The 19,088-nt window shown below is 41.7% G+C and overlaps 1 protein-coding gene across 1 annotated transcript in view; it reads right to left on the reverse strand.

Annotated features, from left to right (window-relative positions):
- AFF2 (ALF transcription elongation factor 2) overlaps positions 1-19,088 on the reverse strand; it is a 941,751-nt gene that overhangs the window by 55,654 nt on the left and 867,009 nt on the right. The window contains exons 14-16 of the mRNA XM_086918613.1: positions 16,780-16,916; positions 15,464-15,527; positions 8,238-8,374 (exon numbers count right to left, since the gene is read on the reverse strand). Of these exons, the coding sequence (XP_086774739.1) occupies positions 8,238-8,374; positions 15,464-15,527; positions 16,780-16,916 (338 nt within the window). The remainder of the gene's footprint in view (positions 1-8,237; positions 8,375-15,463; positions 15,528-16,779; positions 16,917-19,088) is intronic.

The raw sequence follows: 19,088 nt of genomic DNA on the forward strand, positions 1-19,088 counted from the left end.
GCACCCCTGGGGTGGTACATTGGCTTCCCATGCAACCATCCATGGTTTTTGATTTAAGGGCCTATCAACTAAAATTGTTAGACAGGACTTTGTACTAGAAAATTACACTGTGTAGAAAAAGATGAGAGGTGGCTCAACTGTGGAAGGGGACAGAGCACTCAATTACAGTGAAAAAACACAAGATTCCCCTAGAACTTTACACACATACACTTCTACTCCTCCACCCATCAGGTAAACGACTCGCATTCACTTTCCTAGCATAACATTGGAGCATTGGTTTTTCCTTAAGGGAACCCCCTTTAGTTAAAATGGAGCCAAACAACAAATCCCTCGAATTCAGATATAGCGCTTACAAATGTATAATTTTATTAAAATGACAAGAGTCGATACTTAAAAGAAAAGGGAGCAGTTCTCCATACAATAGAATTAGCACCAATTCAGACCTTTATAACACAATAATTAAAAACACATAACAGACATACAATTATATTCAGTGCAAAGACATACGATCTGTACCAATAAAAAAACATTCGCACTGATGCTGTCACCGCCACCATCATGTTATCGTAGAGCCGATAACTGACAAGGGTGACTTCACGAATTCTTTGGCGTCACAACACGTCACTGGATCCAAAGCCAATGCCCCCTAACTTCCCCTGTCCTGGATTCAACACCTCACCTTCTCACAGACTCGCTATGGAAAAAAAGAACCAGCTTCACCTCAGCACCGAGACCTCATCTCCAAGACCCCGTGCATCATCTGTTGAATTTTTTCCAAGGTACTGTTGTTTGGGGGTCCGTGTGACTGGCCCACGCACCCCGCGGTTGGCACCGCACTTTGGATTTGTGCCTTTCACAATGTCGTTATAGCTCCTGGTGGAGCTACTTTGTTTCTACAGTTTTATTTTTGAAGTAGCCATTTTAAAAGTGATATCTTCGCACATGTGCTAGACATGGCTTCTCCAGCTGGTTTATTCCAGACGTTTTGCTTATTGGCCTTCTGTTCCTGACCTGTTTTTGTTGATTTTATGACTGCTGATCAGTGCTAAAGTGCATATGGTCTCCCTGTTAATTGTATTTATGCATTGGTGATTTCATGATTGGCATATTTGATTTACTGGTAAGTCCCTAGCACAGTGCATTGTATGTGCCCAGGGCCTGCAAATCAAATCCTGATAGAGGGCCTGCAGAACTGATTGTACCACCCACATAAGCAGCCTGTAACTGCAACTCAGACCTGCCACTGCACTGTCTGTGCGTAGTTTGGTACTGCCATTTCGACCTGGTAAGTGCACCCACTTGCCAGGCCCTAACCTTCCCTTTTCTTACATGTAAGACATCCTTAAGGTATGCCCAAGATACCCCTGTGGGCAGAGTGCAGTGTATGTGAAAGGTAGGACATGTCCTGGAATGTTTGGCATGTCCTAATGGAGAAATACTGTTACTTTTGTTTTGAACTATTGAAAGGCTATCTGCCCCGTAGGATAGAATGGGAGTTTATTTATAACATCTTATACATATAACTTACCATCGGGACAAGACGAAAAGATAACGTTTAGTACGCCTGAACTCAGAATATAAAGATGCATCTTTTAATAAGGATGATTTTTACATTATGAGTTTGAAAATACCACTTTTAGAAAGTAGGTATGTTCTTGCTTAGCCATCCTGTGTGCCTCTGCTGGTTTGTGTATTGTCTGTCTGGCTTTGGAGTGACAGGGACTAGGGATGTGCATTCTCTTAGACAGCCACTGGGGGAAGAGGGGTGATGTGTGCCCTGCCTTTCCTGAATGTGTCAGGACTGGGCTGAATACACCTCGGCTGCATTCAGAGTAGGTGAAGGAGTTCTCATTAGCACCTGAATGGGCCCAGTCTGCATTTAGAGTGGTAGGAGAAGATTTCCCTTGCACCTGAATAGGCCCTGTCTGCCTTACATAATGCTGTCTCCACCTCCTGCTGAGTGGCTTCACCAGAGAGGACAGAACTGGTTCTGGCTAGGCAAAGTGCTTCTTTGCCACCAAAGAACAAAGGAATTTGAGCTATAAACAGTGGGGCCCAGACCCCTAAACTTTAGATCACTGCTGAACTAAGGAACCGGCCAGGAAGAAGAACTAGAAAACCTGGAGGAGTAGTACTGCCCCTGTGCTATGTGCTGTTGGGGTTGGCCTGCATTGGTTTCTTCTGTCTTGGGCAGGGAAAGGACTGGACTGTGCTTTCATCATCCTGCTGTTAGAGTTTTCTCCAAGGGCTGGAAGTAGAGCTTGCCTCCTGTTGGAAGTCTCAGGGATAGAAAAGACTTCAAAGATCACTTCTTGGAAATCAATTGGAACATTTGCTAAGGAGAAGAGCAGGCGAAACGGAGGAGGAATACTGGCTGTTAGATCTGGGGGTCTCCAGTTGGCAGAGGTAGGTACACTGTCCAAATAGGGACCCCTGCTTCTAGTCAGGGTAAGGGGGATACACTCTTTAGATAACCCCTGGTAGCTTGGCACGAGCAGATAGGTCTATCAAAGGCAATGTGTAAAGTATTTGTACCAACACTCACAGTAACACAGTGAAAACACCACAAAGGGACTCCACACCAGTTTAGAAAAATAAAGTATCTTTATCTAAACTACACAAGACCAAAACTACAAAAATCCAACATACACAGTTCAAGAATATGATTTTAAAAGAGTTCTAGCGTTTGCATCAAAATAATCCACAGTTGCGTCACGTTTAGCCCAAAGTACCTGTAGATGCGACAAAAGTTCTAAATGGAAGCTGCAGCATTGAGAAACAAGTGATACATCACCTCTGAGATCCTGGGGGGTGATGTGACAGCCCCGCTGGACGCAGCGGGCGTGTTGTGACAGATACGGTCTGTATGGGGAGGGATGCGATATCTTGTATGGATTCCGGTGCGCAGGTTCAGTAGGAAGCATCTCGCACAGGTACGATGCAACGATCTTCGGGACGGCAACGATCTCAGCGTCGATCTTCTCCTCTTGCCGCCTCTCGGTGCGATGGCTCTGCGATGATGTCCACAGCGACATGATGCGATCCGTAAGCAAGCGGTTCGGCAATCTCACCCATCGACGACAGGCTCTGCAACGATACTCGCAGCGACAGGAATCTTCCCGCACCGGGGAGATGTGTTCCGCAAGCGAACGATGCGTTGGTTCTTGCAGCGGCAACAGAGGCTGAGACGATCTCGATCTTCATGGTGGCGAGAATTTCCTCGCATTGTCGGGGATGCGCTCTGCAAGCGAGCGATGCGTGAAAATTGCAGATTTTCTTCGTTTCTCCTTGTCCAGCTCCCCAAACAACAAGAATAACTTCCAGAGGCCCCACAATTGGATCAAGCACTCTAGGAAGGGCAGAACTCATACAGCGGAGTTCAGGGGAAAGCTGTGGGTGAACTCCTTTTGTTCCTGGGACTTCTTAACAGGGAGCCAGCTCTTCCCAGGCCCTTGGAGATCTCTTCAAGCAACAACCTCCTACTCCACATAAGAGCACCCTCCCCTCCTCTTGAATTCTCTAAGAAGCTGAAGACATGGATTTTCAATTAACCAACCTATCATATGCAGGACTAGGGACACATACCTGCTCAGCACCAGGATTCCCTCATGTGGGAGAGTGCATTTTACCAATACAAATAACATAACAATGGCAAAGGAGAGGCAAATGATTTGAAGTAGGACGGAGGAAGAATGCCTTCTTTTTGAAAGGGGTCATTAAGTCCTTCCCACAATGTAATGCAAAATTCAAAATCACCGAAAAAGGCAGATTAACATACGCACAACTACGTCACTGGGTTTTACACCCTTTGGTATAAGTGGGAGCAATATGAGACCTCACAGCCTTTGAAAAATATATGATGACATGCCCCAATTCAAGGAATTTATTTCAAATGTATACAAACTTCTGTTTGTTCTTTTTTTTTTACCAGGTCACTTTGGGTAAAAAAGTATAATATATGCATATGTAATCATTCATAACATGACTAAAATATTACTTCTAAATGGTAAAATTACCATTCACATAGTTTGCATTTCCCCCAGTCCAAATCCCCACTTTTCTTTGGAGTACATTGTCTGGCAAACCCAATTTCTTTATCAATGTTTCCCCTCTGTTAACCCTGAAACTGAATAGTTTCTATCTCCTTTATTTCAAGTCACTGCACTAGCTTATGGTATAACTGCACATTGTTGTCAAGTGTCTCGGTATTGGTTGCTGGCCTGCTATCTTGACTTCTCCTTTCTTCCTTACTTCTCTAGTCAATTGATGAAATCTGCCTCACAGTCTTGTTTAGCAGGTCCAAAATTGGTTCTATGATCTAGAATGGTCTGTCTCCTGCACTTTAGGCCTACCCAAATATGGCCATCTTTCACAATCTTTGAAACATCTTTTCTAGCTATATCTCCACTAAAATTTAATGTGGAACATATACTGGATACCACTTTTTAATATATTGAATTCCATATGAAATGTCTACTCGATGCCCCTTTTAAAACATAGAAACTACTTTTCAGAAATGACTACCCTCTCTGTCAACAGCGATGCTCTTATCTATTAGAGAGGTCAACTTTACAACATTTGATTAAAGTCCTGTTTCCAGACCCTCTGTGACAATTATTGAGGGAAAAAATCCATACATTCCTAAAATAAATTTAACTTTGGTCAATTCAATTCATTCTTCTTCTGTTGAAGTTTAATGAAAATGATTGGGTTTGTATTTTTAGAATTTGAAATGCTAAGCTGTGTACAAAATTGGAGGACTCTTCCTTGATTTAAAGCAAAACGCAGAAGCAATGAACATTTCCCAGAACTTTCTTTAATGGTACTTCTACTTTCATAAAGGCAACTATCTAACTCTGCCCCGAGGAGCCAAAGATGCTAAACAGGGTGATGTCATGGTCTATGTACTGTGCTCACTTGTATTTACTAAACACGTGAGGAGACACATGACTATGGTCACCTTTTGTGTTTAGTATTCACTACTAGATGCAAATGATTGCCTATGACATATACAGACTATACAATGTTGGGGAAAGGGGAGTGCGGATGATGCTCCTTCAACTTAAAGTGTAAAGGGAGGGACACAGTGATACATGAGTTTGTGTGTTGTGGCCCCTGACTAGTGAGTGGGTTCCGGTACAGGGCTACACTGTATCTCTCTGGAGGGTAAAATAATGAAATGTTATGAAGCAGAGTTTGCTCATTGAATCTCTTCTTTTAACAACCTAGTCTGCAGAGAGTTTTTTGGCAGGATTCTTCCTCCTTGCCTCAGTCCAAGGTAAGATTAATAAATACAGCCTTCCGGGAGTGGTCTCACACAAATTCAACCCAGAAATCTCACTGTTTCTGTATGAACATACTTTTTGTTGTTCCAGAAGAATCCTCAATGATGAAGCAAAGCATGTATTCAAGGAATGGCTGGTTTGAGTTTTTTGTATCCTGGCAAAGTCACATTCAAGGGGCCACATATCTCCTAATTTTCCTCACACATTCACATCCACCTTAACAGTCACGTGGTCTAGCCACACAATTGCCGAACATATGGGCAGAACTTTGGAAACATGTTGTCAATAACAGAGAAGAAGCAAGAGGATAAATGGCATATCATATCCATGGCATCAGAATTCCCTACACTCGGGATTTTTCTTATCTAATTTTTTTTTTTTTTATGTTCAGAAATTTTTTATTGGGAGTTTAAGAGATGATCAGCATGTAAACAATCATAAGTGCAAAGTAATATTACATGTAAGAAATTTTAATATCTCTCTCTCTCTGTGCTTTTGCATTTTGATCTTCTGGGAAAACACCCCACCCTAAGATTTGCTGATTATCTCATCCATGCTCATATCTGTTCCAGGTAGACTTTCTTTGTCAATAACGCTTACTTTCTGAAAAAATTTGAACATTTCTGTCATCAACCACTACAATGTCTCTGTTCAGTGAATTGTATTGTGCTCTACCTATATCTTTCCTTTCTTAACTTGTTTACCAACAGATCTGACCAGCAAATTCCCCAGATATTTTTAGTCTTATACCATGTTTGTAATTCCTGCACCTTGCATCCTGCAACGCTGTTTACCCTCTCTGCTTCTCATTTAGATTTGAGATGTTGGACATTTTGAAATTTAGTATGCAATTTACAAAGTAAAATCATCCTTCATAGTGCCTGCACTTCCAAGCAGTAGGACTCTATTAAACGATCCTTTATAGTTTAAGGGATACATTATTTGCATGTTATCAAAGCAAATATCAATACGATAGATGTCAAAGTAGGTTCTTTATGACATTTCTTCTCTCGTCTTTGGTCTTTGCATCATCTGCAAGGGATTCACTGCTACACAATGGCGGCCATCATTACTCTCATCAGTACTACAAAATTGCAATCTGCACAAGCCAACGGATTTTTTAGATCTTTTAATAAATAAATGTGCATACTTGTTTTCCCGTAATATTTTGCTGCGTAGCAGTGAGGCAATTGTAATCAGTTTTATGCTGACAAACCTGCATAAGTTTTTGAGATCAAGGATTACCAGCAGAAATTGTACCACCTTGGGAGTGATTCCGGCTTTAGGCCTGGAATCCTTTGCCTTGATGGTATCCTTTGGCCTGACGCGATGACAGCATATGTTTGGCTTGCCACACATACAATAACATTGTACATCTGCCTCATTGCAAGGTGAAGCAATTCTCTTGTAGAGAGAGTCTGGGATTTCCCAGCCAATCAGAGCGTGGGGGGGTCTTCAACCTGTCTAGCAGCATACATCAAAAACCTGGCCCTAAGTCTCCTGCATTGCCCTCCTGTGCTCTTCTAACAACGTCCCCAGTAATTACTCTCCCTCTAGTACTCACGCTGAGGTAATGTTGTGTTATGACCATGCTTTTGAAGTCAAAAGAATAGCCGTTCTTGTTATTTATAGGTTGAAAGAGGTGGAGGTTTCTTTTCCACCTTTCAGAAGCAACCAGGCAGATCTCACAAACCTCCTTCCATGACAATAGTTTTAATCACACTCACAAAATTTCTCACACAATGGTAACATCCATATCAAGCCAATATTCCTTTAAAGTGATGGGTCTGCTCTCACGAGCCAATCAGAGGCTGGAGGAGGTGGGACTCCATTCCCTGCTTATTGACAACAAATATGGTACACCCCTAAAGTATTATAAATATTGCCCATTGTTATTCTCACACCAGCTGTGGTAGTTAGTATCCATGCAGCTTTTCAAATGTACAGATTCTAAAATCCACTTCGATTTACCCAGACTTTTATTCGACTGCATGCGTAATCGGTCAAAATGTAGTGGCCTCTAGTTCGCCCCTCGCCCACCGGCAACATATCCTACCATGTGATCAATTGCACAATTTATGCTGCAGATCTGCCATTCCATTCTTCGTATACTTGATTTTATAACTGTATGTGAAGACGTGCACCGAGGCAAACCCCATCTGAAGCGCATTATGTACCTCAGATACTTAAAGCAGAGATGAACTAAGCCTTGCTTTGTGGGTCTGCCAAAAGCTTGTGACTATATTATTCCCTGTTTACTTCCAGCCTTTTAGCCTGGAACACTGTGTTCATGGGTATAAACACTTTAACTGGAAAAGTTGGCCTCTTTTGCAATGACAGTATTACCAATGGCTGCTCTTATTTTAGGAAGGAGACCAGTTAGGATGCGTGTCCGTGGTGATGAACGACCGGGGACACAAACACACGAGCTGGGCCAGGAGGCCCCTTCCGCATTGAATCTTTTTCTACTTTTTTGTAAGTTGGTGTTCATTAGTGACTTTTTTTTACGAAGACTTGTTTCATCGCGCTCTATTTACCAGCTAATGAAGAAATGTAAGGAACAGAATGCATGATCTGTAGTCGAATCTTGCAAAACATCTCTATTATTAATGTATAATATACTAACATTATGGGGGATATATATCGTGTGCTTGAAAAACGCATGCCAGTGCAAAGTGGAAAAATCATTTGACTTAAACCCACAATATTGCAAGTTACCTTTGTGATTATTGCACATGTTATTATTCACATTACACAACCTAAAGGGGATCATTTATCGACGCAGGGTCCATCAATTTAGCATTTTCCATGTTATTAATGAAAAGACAAGAACTCATTATGAGGAGGATGGCTAAGGCGAGTCATTATGCTTAAATGATTTCCTTCCAACAAAGCAGGTTTTAATTATGAACAAAATGAGATGTGTGGCGGGATCGCATAAAGGGCATTAACCTGATGAGCTCGACGGTCTCCGAGTACATGGTGTACGGAGACTTGGCCTCCAAGGGATCTCGCTCCATAGCGTTGCCGCACTCGATGAATGAAAGGGCAGCGTCAGCGTAATTCACAGCTTTACCAAACTTCTCCATCTGAAACACACAAAGCGAGCCTTCGAGTTACTGAGCTGCGGGGCTCATCCGTGAACACGCCGCGTGCACATTGCAGAGCTGAGGGCAAATGGCAGGTGTATGTGGGTAGATAACTGTCTTACTTATCCCTACGAGAAAATACCAGTTTAACAATGTCGTGTCCTTTTTTCCTCTGCCACATAAAATACATTATTTAAAAATCAAATCTGAATTGACGTACATTTTTCAATACAAAAGCACCTCTTGTGATTTCTTCAAAGCGAAGGGCACACATGTGCCCGGCAATAATGTAAACTTGTATTTGGTCATGTAGCAGATTGCTTACTAATATATTAACTACGGACGCACGTGTTGCAGAGATCAGTTAGTTTTCACCGACACGTGTTTCTCTCCAAACCTTTCTTAAGTGTTTCCAACATCACAGTTTTGGACACAGTATTTTATGTCAAACGTCTATCTTACTTTTATTACACAGAGGTTCATCGACCGGCAAAGCAGTTGAAAAGATGTGTTTCACAATAAACAAAGCAAACATTATACAGTGATATGATTGTTAATGTAGCATGCTTCCACGGTAGTTGTCGCCACCGTTATTGTCCCACGTTAAGTTGTTATTGCACTGCGTATTTACATCACACAAATGTGGCTAGCTGAACAACGCTTAGATCTGATTGGCTAATCCTAATAACACGGAATTTGATACCCACAAAACTAAATAACATGGCAGACATCTCCTTTCTATAAATAAATATGTGTACAGCTGTGCAGTTCTAGCTTTTACCATCAAAATGGACACACAACAACTACCACCAGGATAGTGAAAACATTCTTTGTGAAAGTCTAAGAAATGCAGTATTAAAAGGTCAAAGCAACATAACTAAATGCAGCTTGGCAGGAACAGATTGCATTTTCCTTTAACAAGAAGTAATCACGCTTTTAGAGGCAATTTTGAAACAAGCATTTACAATGCAACGGTCTTGCCTTGGCAAAAGTTAGCGCTATTGGCATTTGAAATGACAAAATTTGTATGTATGTGTTGGTTTTGAAAACAGATAAATAAATGGCATTGTCATTTACAATGCCAAGAGCTTAATCTCTCGCAAATGCGAGACCTATTGCATTTGCACGCACACACACACAGAGCCACACACACACACACACAGAGCCACACACACACACAGAGCCACACAAACACACACAGCGCCAAACACACACAGAACCACACACACACACACACAGAGCCACACACAGAGCCACACACACACACAGAGCAACACTCACCTGGCGCATGTTAGCGTCCAGAGCGCTACTTGAAGTATCCTACTCCCTCCACCTACTACAGCCATTGAACTCTTGGTCCCCGTAACAGCCCGGTGCCCTTTAACCCCTTCGATGCTCATGACGGAACGGTTCCGTCATGAGCATCGGTCGAGCTGTGCTCATGACGGAACCGTTCCGTCATGACCACACCCATTTACATTGGGGCCCTGCACCGGGAGTAAATCTGCACCGCACGCAAGGTGTAAAGAAAACAATAACAAAGGACAAGGTAGGGGGCGCCTGCCCATGCCGCCTTCCTTGCTATTCTCCTAGCCCCTCTGCCTTCAGCTGCTGCTCTCCACCTGGAGGGAAAAGCATTCACGCCAACAGCCCCCCCTCAAACTCCCTTGCTCTCTCCGTTACTCCGCCCCTTTAAGACAAGCAGATGAGGGTAAACAGAGCAAGGTCCGCGGGCTCCATATGTTTCCTACGGCCACGCACCCGCTCCTACATTTCCCTGTGCCCGAGTCACAGCGGGTGGAAGAGACGCAGCCCACGCCAGCCGAGAGCCCAGAGGGGTCTGCCGCCTTTACAGCTTGGGTGAAAATGACAAAATCACGAAATACTGTCAAAAAATGGGCTGCATTATGCATCAAAATTTGCATTTCCTTGCTGCATAATTTATTCAACGGTGCCACACAATTTGGTTCTCTCCTGCTGCACAGTTTCAGTGGCCCTGAACATTAGTACTATCTACCTAGCCACCCAGTCTCCCATCATGCTTTCTACGGAGATTTTTGTCTGTGCTCCTATTTATTTAATACAAATTCCCATTTCTTATTTTAAAAGCAGTTTAAGGTCTACTGTGAAGCCTGCACTTCCCCAGAAGTATTTTCAAAAAGAATACACATAAACACTTAGGTGGTCCATTTTGGTAATTGTAGTCTGCTTGTAATAACAACACCCAAACACACAGTTGGAATACTGGCCCTGTGTGATGCCCTTGGTGGGTACAAAAAAGACACACTTGTTTTGTTTTGTGGAACGTTTTATGGAAAGGCCAAGCAAGCACCTGTTTCCATGTGACCGAAAGTTTTAATGGTCAGTTCAAGATGAAAGAGAGTGTTTGCAAACATTTGAACCAGAGCCAATTCAAACAACACCGGGTGGCTGGCGATGAAGTGGCCGAGTCTGGAGAAAGACATCCTCAGTCACCTGTGCAGAACCTGCAGCAACATGCTAGTGCAAAGGGAGCTCAGGAGAAGGAGGTGCGCGTAGAGGTGACTAAGGCTCTCTCCCAGACCCTGGCCAACACCATCGGGGAGGCCAGGCTTGCGTGGATCCCGCCAGGTCGGATATCCACTCAGACCTCGAGGCGACAACCCGTCAACGCGTGCACCAGGACTCTGGGTTGGATCCCCAGACGGCGCTCCTGGGGAGGGGGCGGTAGGGAGAGAAGATGGTGCTCCTGGGAATGGGGAGGTAGGAAGAGAAGATGGCGCTCCTGGGGAGGGGGCGGTAGGGAGAGAAGACAGCGCTCCTGGGGAGAGGGCGGTAGGGAGAGAAGACTGCTCTCCTGGGGAGGGGGCGGTACGGTAGGGAGAGGCTCGGTAGCGCCGGGCTGGCTAAATAGAGTGTAAATGAGAGCAACAGATCACGAGGAGTGGAGAAATCAATACCGGAGTTCTAGAGCCGCGATTTCTTCCATCCGCCGAGTAGAAGTATAAAACAAGAGCCTGCCCTCAACTGTAGTAAAGATACATATGTAACAATGTCGGGCAGCCACGATGTGCTGCTTTCTCCTTAAGAGCTTGACTTGCTGCAGGAGTAAAAGGTTCCTTATCTTCTTAGTGGGCCACCTGGCCCCATAAAGAAGATAAGAAACCTTTACACCACCAGTAAGTCAAGGAACCCAATCTGAAAAGGATATGAACTTTCCAGAGGTAGGATACATCACCTACAAAATGTATGCAAATTATTAAATGGTATATTATTCCATCGACCACTTTAATATAGAAACAAATACAGTTAAATTAGTTTGTGGCATGAAAGATGCCTTCCAAAAGAATCGAGTTACAGCCAAGTAGCGAAACTGATGCTTTACTAAGTATATTCTTATTTCCCCCTCTCCTATACTGTAGCTGTGCCTCTCTGTTTTCCATTAACACATTGTTAATACCCAGTAGGCATTTCTCTAAAAGACATATATGGCACTAGTCAAGTGTTAATAGGAGACCTGAAAGAGAATCACACCCTTGGCACAGCAGAAAGAAATAACAAGAAAAATATAAATGCAGAAATGTTGAATGAAGAGAGTTTTTATCTTTCTGTATTCATTAAGTTAAGTCAGGCACACTTTCAAAAAATTTATTTTTCTCTGTCGTATTTTTGTACTTGAGAAAATCATAAACAATATTAAAGAATAAGACGTATAGAAGTACGCATGTCAACATAATATCAATAATTTCAAAAATATACACATAATAATATGATAAATAATTTCTGAAGACAACATAGTCTTATCTTAGATTTAAAATTGAAATATATGTTATTCCCTCTCCTTAGTATTTAGAAAATTATGTTTCTATAGCAATTAATGAGAAAATACTAAAACACAAAAAATATTAAATGGTCTGTACTCATGGTGAAGATGTGCATTTTCAGAAGTCTTCTAAATTATAATACGTTAATTAAGTTAGATCAACAGAGTTCGGAGTAGGATCTGTTAAAACAGCTTTGTAAGAGGACATACCTATGTCTAAATTAGCATGGTATCTAAGCCATGATTGGCTGGAATTTCAACACAGATTCCAAATCCTTGGAAAAGAGACAATCATTTTCTACACGAATGATGAGAGAGATCTATTACTAGAACAGATCCTCTTGCTCCAATTATACACTTGTTGAAAGTGGTAGATCACTTTATAATATGCAATATATCACATACCAATAATATTGCATCCACTACATCAACCTACCACAAAATTGGTAGAGTGATAGGATACACAACAACAACCACCAGGCTAATCCTAATTCCACTTATGCTCACCTACCAAGGAAAGTGCTACGCAAACAAATGATGGACGGAATGCTAAATGAATCATACATTCATCCCCATTCAAGAGATCTGAGTTAAATCCATTGTTATTTTGCTCACCATGCCACCCCAGTTTAGACCCAGCCATATGCAAATCAGTCTTGACCCTGTGCCTCATGGGAACAGTCTAGACTGAATTGCCACGTCAGGTCCTTCTTGAACCAGAAAAAAGCATCCTGGGACCAGTTTCTTGGTATTACCCTTCATCAGTCAGGCTAGTTTGTATCCAGTGGCACAGTGAGCAAGGGATCCACATCTGGGCATATCCATCCCACTTAGGGTGAAAAGTGCTGCTCAAACAAATGATGGACAGAATGCAAGAGCGGAATTTAGAACAGTGGGTGCAATATTATTGCAGGTTGATATTAAGACTAGATAAAGTATTAATGAACCTTGTTGAAATGTTTGAATGGTTCAGGACATCAATCATAAATATCATCTGGTTATAGAAGACTGAATGTAGATTCTTCCCACTATCAATGCAGACTTTCTCCTGTTTAGTTCTGCCTCTTTAGAGGCAAATTCAGTGATGGGCTTACTCCTATGAGAATACAGTTTCTTGGATCTGTGCTTGATTACCACTTGGAAAGCTTTCATGTATGGTTAATTGCAGACTACTTAAAATCACATGTTATATTAAAGGTCAAGCAGCATATCGGAGTACAACATTTTAAAACTAATGTCTGCCCACATATTAATGCCCACTTATAGTGATGAGGAAAATACTATGTGGTCATTGTACCAATAACTGATTTAGCTGTTGAAAGTAATTTTTGACTCATTTGCCAATCTGATGCAGGCATTCATTTCTTATAACTACCACCATGGCCTCACTACACTGCCCACTCTTCCAGTTTACATTACAGTTAATAAGCACACATTTATGCCACTTTGTACTTTATTAATTAATGTTAACTATTAACATTTTATAATTGTTATCTAATATACAAATTTACCCTATGATGCATTGTGTATGAACAGGCATCAATGTAATGGAATGTCCAATGTTTTGTTATTTAGAATTCAATATTTCTAATATTTATTGTGGCCTAAGTCTACTGGTCGCAAAATCATGTGTTCTGAAAAACTGTATGACAATTTCCCATCTGTACTTCACCTACTGGCATAGCTATATGCATACTAATGCCAATAGTATGGCACCTTTGCTCTGTCAAACGATTGATAAATAACCAAAGTAAATCAGCAGTATTAGTAAGTGACTGCCTACCATGTTGAGGTTAAATTACAAAACCTGTGGCGATAAATCCTCCAAACAGTTTTCACACATCAGTCAATTTTGAAACTGTGCAAAAATTCTGGAAGCACTGCTGCAGAAAAAATAATATTATGTAGCGTAATATTTAAATGGATTTTACATTTGGTAAAGGATATCAGGATCAAAGTGACACACTAAATGGAATTTGGCCAGAAACATTCAAACCTTCAATTATATGTGAGCTACGTTTTTTTTTTTTGACTTTTGAAATATAGAATATTGTGTATATAATCCATCTGTAGTGAGTTAATGAGAGTCATGTTTCCAGCCAAGACCTTTAAATAGCTTCACACCTTATTGCTGGAAAGCTTAGCTTCACCCATACTTCTTATTGGCCATACAGAAGACATCTCTCCGACTAACGAGTCCTGACACAAACACACAGGCCTAATTACGATGCTGGGCAGACTTGCATCCACACAACACCATTACGGGTTGGAACCGCCCGACTATAGGGCGCGGTTCCGACCTCACAATTTGGATGCATCCACCCTATGGGCAGTCGAAGACATCAATGGCAGCTTGTGCGCCGGGCGGAAAAGGCCTGCAGCACAAGCTGACATTGAAACATTCAAACATCCCTGCACCATGTGGCAGGTACTATGCAGTGCTTGCATACAGTGCAGAGATGTTTATGGGTCACCATAGGGGCAACCTCAGGCCCCATAGCAGAGGGCCGGGAGGGAAGGGGCCCTACTATTGGCCCCCCCATATTCACTTTCAGACTGTCTTTCCATATCAGAAAGTCCGACATGGAAAGGCTGTCGGAAAGTGGCATCATAATCCCGATGGCATAGTCAAGGCTGGCTCCGCCTTCATTATGGGATTGTGACTCTTTTGATGCCATGACGGGCTCCTTGAGCCCATTGGAACAGAAGTGGACAATCCCTCCACCCAAGGCTTACACTCCCACCACATCGTAATGTGGCAAGCGGACTGCAGGGGCAGATGTCCGGCTGACCGCAACTGACGGTCAGTCGGTTGCGGTCCACCCGACATTGTAATTGGGCCCACAATGACCAGCAAAAAGAAGGCCAAACGTTAGGGGGGAGTACCACAACGAGGATGTCAGGTCTAACACAAATGCATTCTTAACTTCTTAATAGCTCTATTGTGGGGTACTGCTTCTAAACATAACCCCTCACATAATTTCTCTGGGGATTGATTTCCTGCTCGGGCTTAGCTATACAAGGTGATCAAATGAATATTAGAGAAAGTTACCATTGTTTATTGAAAAATGAGGCCTAGCTCAACAGGTCAGTTTGTCACCGCCGACATAAATACACAGAGGCAAAAACACAGTAATGCTTTTCTGCTGGCAATGCTATCCCAACACATCAATAACAAAACAAATCATGGATTTGTGATTCACAAAGCTTTACTATTAATTCCTCACATTATGGTCGAGTCCACCAGCTTCTAAAAGTAAACAATAATCAAAATGAAAAAGACATACCAGTGCATCAGCTTTGTGCTTCAGCTTCTTGGCTTCTTGCATATAATAATCTGCATTGTGAATCCTAAAGAAATTTAAAAAAGGTACATAATTTACCAACGTTCATTTCCATGCAAAAATATTTGAACATTTTAAGCAAATTGCCTTTTCCGTGTAGTGTAGCCTCCAGGATATTCACACTTTTCTGGGAGATGCCACTCTGCCCAGCGCCATTCTATTTTTGTGGTGCAGGCAATATTAGTCATATTTTAGGTGATCCTCTATAAAATTGTGCACAGGACCCTACTTAAAATTACGCCAATTGTGTGGGAGTAAATTATAGTGCTGTCTTGTTAAGCCTCCCCTGCTGTTACATTCCACAGTTAATTTATTCCTCACCGTTAGCATTAAAAAATCTAACATTCCCAAAAGGACTGCTGGTCTAAATTAGCTTGTTGTGAGGAAATTCCCTGTAAGTTGTTGCATAAGTTCTAAACCCCAGCGTAAGTGCTGGTTCGAAATACTTTAAAAAATAAGTTACTTTATTCGGGAAGACGAAGGTTAGTCCAGTGCCAGGCTTTCGCGTTAAATATTCTTCTCTAAATAAATTACAGCCATGCCATTAAGTGCATTTTACACACAATAAAATCTTCCATTTCGTTACAGTTACCAGAGAGGAGGTAAAACAGGCAAAGATATAAGACAGCAAGCAAGAGCCACCCACCATCCTCTCTGCAAGCGATGCTCAGATAATTTGTGCTTTGCTATGATGCTGGGTATCTTAATGGCCAATGAATGAACATCTCCAAACTTTAGAACCCAAACTTCGAATAGATTTGGAAGGCTATGCAAACAAAGAATACTATTAAAAAAATGAGGGTTCCTAACAGCTATAGCTATAGTGGACTAGTTTGTCCAGGTCTCACCTATATCGTGAGAGAATTGTTCATATTAGGGAAGACTAACTTTCCTCACCACTGGAACTCCACTGAAAGATGGACTGCTGAGTGCTTTGAGGTCTTGACATGAATCTTCTGACAGCTGTCTGTCTACATGACACTGTTTCTGCTCTGGGGAGTATTCTCCTGCCCCAGGAGATTTTAATTGTGGATTTTCTGACAAAGAACATTTGTTGGTGACGGGCTGCCTTACTGCGCTCTAGACTCATAAACCTATCTATAAAAAAAAAAACAATTGGGATAAAAGTTTTTATTTCTGAAATAGATATGTGATGAAACTTGTTAGAATATGATTTGAAAAGGAAATATTACGCGCACGAGACTGGATTTAGTTTTATTCGAAAAACTTTGAGACCATGGTCTGAACTAGATACATACATTTCGTCAAATGATATTTTTGGCCTTGTCGACTCTGAATTTCCATTTGCCAGCTTGGTCCTTCCTTGCCAAGTTTCCATTTCTGGATTCTTGTTGTCAAGAAAACTGTTCGATGGCCTACTTCGAGAATCTTCATCCTATAAAAAATATAATTTTGACAAACTTTAAAAACGAATTATATGCATGTTCACAACGTGGAAAAGTATTTATTTTAATGTATCTGCTTGAACATGTGTAATTACTACTATGCGTCAATACAGCAAAGAAATGTTGACATTATTTTGTAAATGTAACTGATGGGAATGCTAATGTCACTGTACCAAAGCAGTGTCTTTCCTGTGCAAGTTTAGCAGACGTGTGGGTCATCCCTCAATCAATATTTGGGCTATGACTAAGAAAAGTACACCAGTTTTAGAAAACGTGGATCTTGATGGATATTAAACTTAAACTATTGAGTGGATGGAAAAATGATAACCAAGCACAAATGTTTTTGGCTGAGCTACATTCGCATTTGGTTGTTACTCAATGACCAAACTCTAAAAAGTATGTCTGACCTTTGGTTACTTGTTGCGGTTACAAAGCATAGATCACCATTCAGAATGTATATGAGGAAATTGTTACTGAGAAAGGAAGCAAGGTACCCAGGTGGATGATAATGTCAGGAGAGGAAGTGATATCTGTAGCGCAGAAGTCAATGGACATGAAATTACCACACTAATACTAATCATCTCTAGACTGAACACAATTCTCACTTAAACTGACATATGTTGGTGTCTGAGTTGCAGACAAACTCATGTTGATGTCTATAAGGCACACAAGGAACATGCAAGATGAAACCTTTTGTTATTAAAATTGAAATGTAAGAACAATCATCTGTACAGTGAACCTAAATAGGATTATCCTGGGGCCACTAGGACATTTTATACTAGACTTCTCTCACAAACGTTAATCTAATCAGCTTTGACAACCTAGGTTTCATGACTAGTTGCTAACTCGTTGTGCTGGCCCATATGGCTCACAAAATAAAAGAATTGATAAGGTCCTGCACCAATAAAAAAGGGAAAAATCAAGAGATCTTACTAAAGATGCTATGATACCAGTTGTGGGGATATCTTAATAAGGGGTAATGATGGATGCTGTGATATCCCTCTCTGGACCTGTTGGTCCAGGCCCTTTTTGCAGGGTTATCCCCAAACATTTTGCCGTCTTCCTCCTGCTTTGTCTGAACAATTTATACTGACTCTAGAACTCTTGACACATTACCACTGCTAATTAATGCTAAAGTGCATATGCTCTCCACTCTGTGTAAAATGTGATTATGATTGGTTATCTATGATTGGCATATTTGATTTACTGGTAAGCCCCTAGTAAGGTGAACTCTGTGTGCCCAGGGCCTGTAAATCAAATGCTATCAATGGGCCTGCAACACTGATTGTTTCACCCACATGAGTAGCCCAGCAAACCTGTCTCAGTCCTGCCTTTGCAGTGTCTGCAAATGCAGTTTCAAACTGCCATGTCGACCTAACAAGTGTACCCACTTGCCAGGGCAAACGTTCCCATTTACTACATGTATAACATCCCAACGGTAGGCCGACGGTACCTTACCTTACCTTAACATGTGCATGGTGCAGTTTTTGTGAAAGTTAGGACATGTACTGGTATCTTTTACATCTCATAATAGTGAAATACTGCTAAATTCGTTGTTTACTATTGCAAGGACTATCTCTCAAATAGGCTATAATTGGAGCTGCCTTTTAACATCTTACAAATGTAACTTTCAATTGGGAAGAGATAGGGGTTTGGAGTTTGGGTTCCCTGAACTCAGAATTTGAAAACACATCTTTCTTTGAAGGTGGTTTTTAAAGTGAGTGTTTGAAAATGACACTTTTTTGAAAGTGGGCATTTTCTTGCTTTAGCATCCTGTGCCTCTGCATGTCTGTGGAATACACATCTGATTTAGACTGACAGTTGGGCTGTTTGTGAATTCACTCTAGACAGCCACACAAAGGGAGCTGAGGTGTGTCCTGCCTATCCTGATTTCCCAACACCAGACTGAGGGGCATCCAGAGCTAGAGTGATGGGAGGAGTTGTCACTGACACCTGAATAGGGATGTGCCTGTCCTCTCACAATGCTGCCTCCACCCCCCTGTAGTGTGCCTGCAGCCAGGACAGGGAAGGCAGGATTTGTTCACTACGAAGACTTTTCTTGGAGGTATGTCTACTTCAAAAGTAAATAATTATTGGACCTATAAACACACATTTTTGGAACTCTTCTGGATCAAGAGAATACTCTGACATGGGGAAGATCT

Source organism: Lissotriton vulgaris, chromosome 4_1 (assembly GCF_964263255.1).
Source record: "Lissotriton vulgaris chromosome 4_1, aLisVul1.2, whole genome shotgun sequence".
In the NCBI taxonomy this organism is placed as follows: domain Eukaryota; kingdom Metazoa; phylum Chordata; class Amphibia; order Caudata; family Salamandridae; genus Lissotriton; species Lissotriton vulgaris.